The sequence below is a fragment of the Sciurus carolinensis genome, chromosome 12, assembly GCF_902686445.1.
Source record: "Sciurus carolinensis chromosome 12, mSciCar1.2, whole genome shotgun sequence".
In the NCBI taxonomy this organism is placed as follows: domain Eukaryota; kingdom Metazoa; phylum Chordata; class Mammalia; order Rodentia; family Sciuridae; genus Sciurus; species Sciurus carolinensis.
The window spans coordinates 22,784,534-22,788,761 of record NC_062224.1 but is presented as its reverse complement, the minus strand read 5'-3'; the positions used below and the strand labels follow the sequence as shown (position 1 = coordinate 22,788,761).

The 4,228-nt window shown below is 37.4% G+C and overlaps 1 protein-coding gene across 1 annotated transcript; it reads left to right on the top strand.

Annotated features, from left to right (window-relative positions):
- LOC124961154 (melanoma inhibitory activity protein 2-like) lies at positions 1-2,015 on the top strand. The gene is given in 2 exon segments (XM_047519894.1): positions 1-220; positions 223-2,015. Coding segments are annotated over 2 exon segments (2,013 nt in total).
- The last annotated feature ends 2,213 nt before the right edge of the window (positions 2,016-4,228 follow it).

Here is a 4,228-nt window from a genome sequence, read left to right as displayed (position 1 = left end):
ATGGAGGGGCCAAAGGCCGCCCCTCAGTCTTACTGGGACCTGGGTCTGGAAAAAATATTCAGGGTTGTGCCAGCATTGCCTGAAGATGGAAGACCAGGCCCTAATCCTGATACCTTTCGTCCAGAGCTGGTAATATGTGCAGCTATTGGATTTTTTACTGTTTTCTTGTTTTTGTGGAGAAGTGTTCAGTCTGTTAGAAGCAGGCTTTATGTGAGGAGAGAAAAAAGCTTGCTCTAGAACTTTCTGAACTAATTGAAAAAAAATGTAACCTACTTGATAAAGTTAGCCTTCTTCAAAAAGAGCATGAAGGCTTACAGTCGTCTTTCAAGGATGCCAATCCTGAGAAGGCATCAAAAGAAGTGCAGTATTTGGAGATAATACTTGAAATGCTGAATAGGTCCAAATCTAAACTAGAGGATGAAACACTCTCTCTAGAAACAAAGCTAAAAGAAGAGAAATCTAAACGTTCTGAACAGGATGAATTGATGGGAGATATATCAAAAAGGATAAAGTCCCTAGAAGACGAATCAACATCCATCATAACACAAGTAGCTGAAGCTAAAACAACCTTAAGACTAGTTCAAATGAACGAAGAAGACCTTAAGGAAGCAATAAAAGAGACTTTGAACGAAAATTACCAACTGCAGGAAAGTCAGAAACACCTTTTACGAGAAGCTGAAGTGTGGAAGGAAAAAGTGAGTGACCTTAGAAAACAGAAAATAACACTCGAAAATTCTAAAATACAGGCAGAACAAGTTCTAAGTGATAAAGAAAGTCACATTAAGTCTCTGACCGAACGCTTGCTGAAGATCAAAGATCAGTCTCCTGTGCCTGGAGAAGACCTAACAGGTGATGGTAACTTGGAGATGGAGAGGAAGAGTGAATTAGAAATTGGTGCTCACTTAGGTAATCAACCAAAAGAAGCCTTGAAGGAGCTGCTTTATGCAGCTGAGTTAAATGCCTCCTTAGACACCTTAGAAGGAGAAAGACGTCAAATGTACACTTTATTATCGGAAGTAGATAAAACAAAAGAAGATCTGAGAGAACGTATAAAAAATCTGCAGAACGAACAAGAATCTTTGCAGTCAGAAAACACACAATTTGAAAACAAGAATCAGAAACTTCAGGAGAAATTTAAATTAAAGATGGAAGAACACCAAGAAAATACATTGAAACTCCACAGGAAATTAATAGTAGAGAAAAAGTGCCGTTTGGAGGAAGAGGAGAGGTTTTCCGAAGTCGAGAGAAAGATCAACCATGCAGCTAAAGAGCTGGAGACCTACAGAAATCGAGCCAAAGATCTTGATGAAGAGTTGGATACCATCGTGCATTATTATGAGAGGCGGAGTATATTCTATGAGAAAAAAGCACAGGACAATGCGTTAGCAGCTTGGAGAGCTGAAAAAAACCTCAACTATTTCAAGACAGTAAACGCTAACAAGAGACAAAAGTTAACTGACATGGAGTTGCAATTTAAACTTTTAGAAGATCCATATGCACCTAATGTCTTCAATACAGCATTTGCCAGAGGGCAGTCCCCATATGGTCCCTCACCACTGAGTGGACCTTCATCTGAAATGAGAGCTTTTCCCTTCAAAAAGAAGGGTCCACCCAGATTGTCACCTTTATATCCAGGGAAAGGAGGAAGAGGCTCAGGAGGCCCAGAGGATCCTCTGGACCATCACATTAACAATGAAAGAGGAGAAGCAAGCTCTGGTATAGTAAGTGATCCACACAGAGCACCTGCTGGCACTGGGCCCCTGTCATCGCCATGGGAACTGGAACATAAGATGATGATCCCTCCACAAGGCCGACCACATTCTGATCCAACATGGATACAACGGCAACATGGATATTATTATTATGGAAGACGGCAACATGGATATTATTATTATGGAAGACCATCGGAACCAGGAGAACCACCTCCAGTCCAATTCAAAAATGTCTGTTCACTGAGGCGTTTTCCTCATCCTCCGCCAAGAGCTGGATTTTTCCCCCCTACCCCCACATTCTGAGAGGAGAAGCGAATTCCCTTCAGGGCTGATTCCACCTTAAGTGTGAGCCTCACAACATGAATCCTGACAATATATTTGATATCTCCTCAAAATATGACATCTCATTTTTAGTTTAACTGCTTTTAGTTATTGTATTTTTGCTTCAACCAAAGTTTAATTCAATTAGAATTCCAAAAATAATATTATATAAATAAAGATGATTTAAATATGAATCTTCTGAGTAAATTATTTCCATTTTATCTTATAGTATAACTTTTAATTTGATTAATCCACTATTACTTAACAATGGTAGTTTTATATACATAATCTTGCAGCTGGGAATATTTTAAACTCCAAAGACTGTGCCTTTATGCCAAGAAATGTATTTGCTATGATTGTCGCTAATGTGAAAATATCTTTATGCTTTATGAAATATTTTAATTGTTTTAAAGGCTTTTTGGCATTGGCGATACTAATAAAATCAGTTTTTCCATTATATAAAGAATACTAGAGCATAATTAAGAGTAAATAAGAAAACATGACTGAACATGTCATTTAACAGGAGATTGCAAAAACAAAAAAATTTTTCAGTTCTCAGAAAATTTTTAGGAATTGGAAACCACAATTTAAGCTCACCCTATCCCCATTTTCCCTTATATCTTGTTTATTTTGTGCCCATTTTATAAAATTAAGATTTGCATTCTGCTGTGGTTCACTGATATGGGGAGTGACCTAGTCTTTGTTTTGCTTTCAGGGAGACTTTAGCTATATATACAATGTTTTAATTTTTAAAGAGTTTTAAAAATGAAACTTGAAAATAAATGTCAAAGCGTTTCCATAAGTTTTGAGGTATGGACTGATAAGAAAACCCAGGTGTAAGGGAATTAAGTACAGTTCAGCAGAACCAGGTATAATATCCATGCACATGAATCCATAAGTAAGAGGAAAAAGAAACTTAAAAATCCAAGATCACACATTGCAGTGTTATGGGGCGCAACTTAAGAACAGACCCATCAGCACTAAGAAGTCCAAATTTGAGAGTCTTTATTAAGTCGGCTGGCTGACTGTCTCACACAATGCCCCCAAAAATGGCTATTGGGAGAACAGCCCCGACCACCGGGTTGTAGGGGTTCTTATACCAAAAATCACATCAATCGTAAGTGTCTGTTGTTATGATTCAAAATTACAAACTGGGCTGGGGATATAGTTCACTTGGTAGAGTGCTTGCCTCAGAAGCACAAGGCCCTGGGTTCAAATCCCTAGCACCACACACACACAAAAGTTGAAATTACAAACTAACATCATGAAATCATCAACAGAGTGGGAAGAGGGTCAAAATGACCCTTACCTACGTACAAACTAAAGAATGGTTACTAACATCTATGCAATTACTGTTCACATGGTACATTGGTTAAGAGCAGTAGAGATCAAAAGAGAGCAATTTTTCTTTACATAGGAATTATTATTCTGTATTGCTAAACTTGTCACACTAAGTAACTGAGGTACAGAGGCGGGGTGTTCCCATGGGAGAACATGGAGTCTCAGAGCCAAATGGAGTCTGTTTAGTCATAGTCTTAGAGTCTGGCCTGTAACATTCTCATGGAGTCAGATCTGTCAACCCATCACATTCCCCACTGGTTTTTTTTTTTGTTTTTTTTTTTTTTTGTACATAATCAAATCATTGATTTATTAGTAGTGCATAGGTGATTGTAGTGAGTGTGCAACACCATTAACTTAACAGACTGGATTCTGTCTCTAACATATTTAGTTGAACAGTTTATAGTGCATGATTAAAAGTCCCCAAATAACTAGGATGAGAGGTCTCATCATTGTGGTTATTAGAATAGTTAACCCGGGGGACCAAGAGAACAGATTTTGATACCAATTTTTGTCAGGGTTTTAGCTTTTTTTTTCACTTTTTTGAACCTTTTTTTTTTTAAATCAAAGATAAATTTTGATGAATGACACCTGAGTGGTTAGTATAGAAACAATAGGTCTCCCCTAAGGCCATATATAATTTTTTATTTTAAAAACATCAAATTTAACCCTCTTTTTGCTTTGTAAAACTACCTCAGCAGGTGAATCAAGGGAATTTTTAAGTGGCTTACAGGGTTTTTTTTAAATTTACTTTCGTTCAGATCTATTTGTCTACTTAAGGTTTTGAAATTTTGGTTTAAGTGTAGTGGTCCTTTATAGCTTTGGAGCCTGCTACATTTATTTCCACTAGGAGGGGA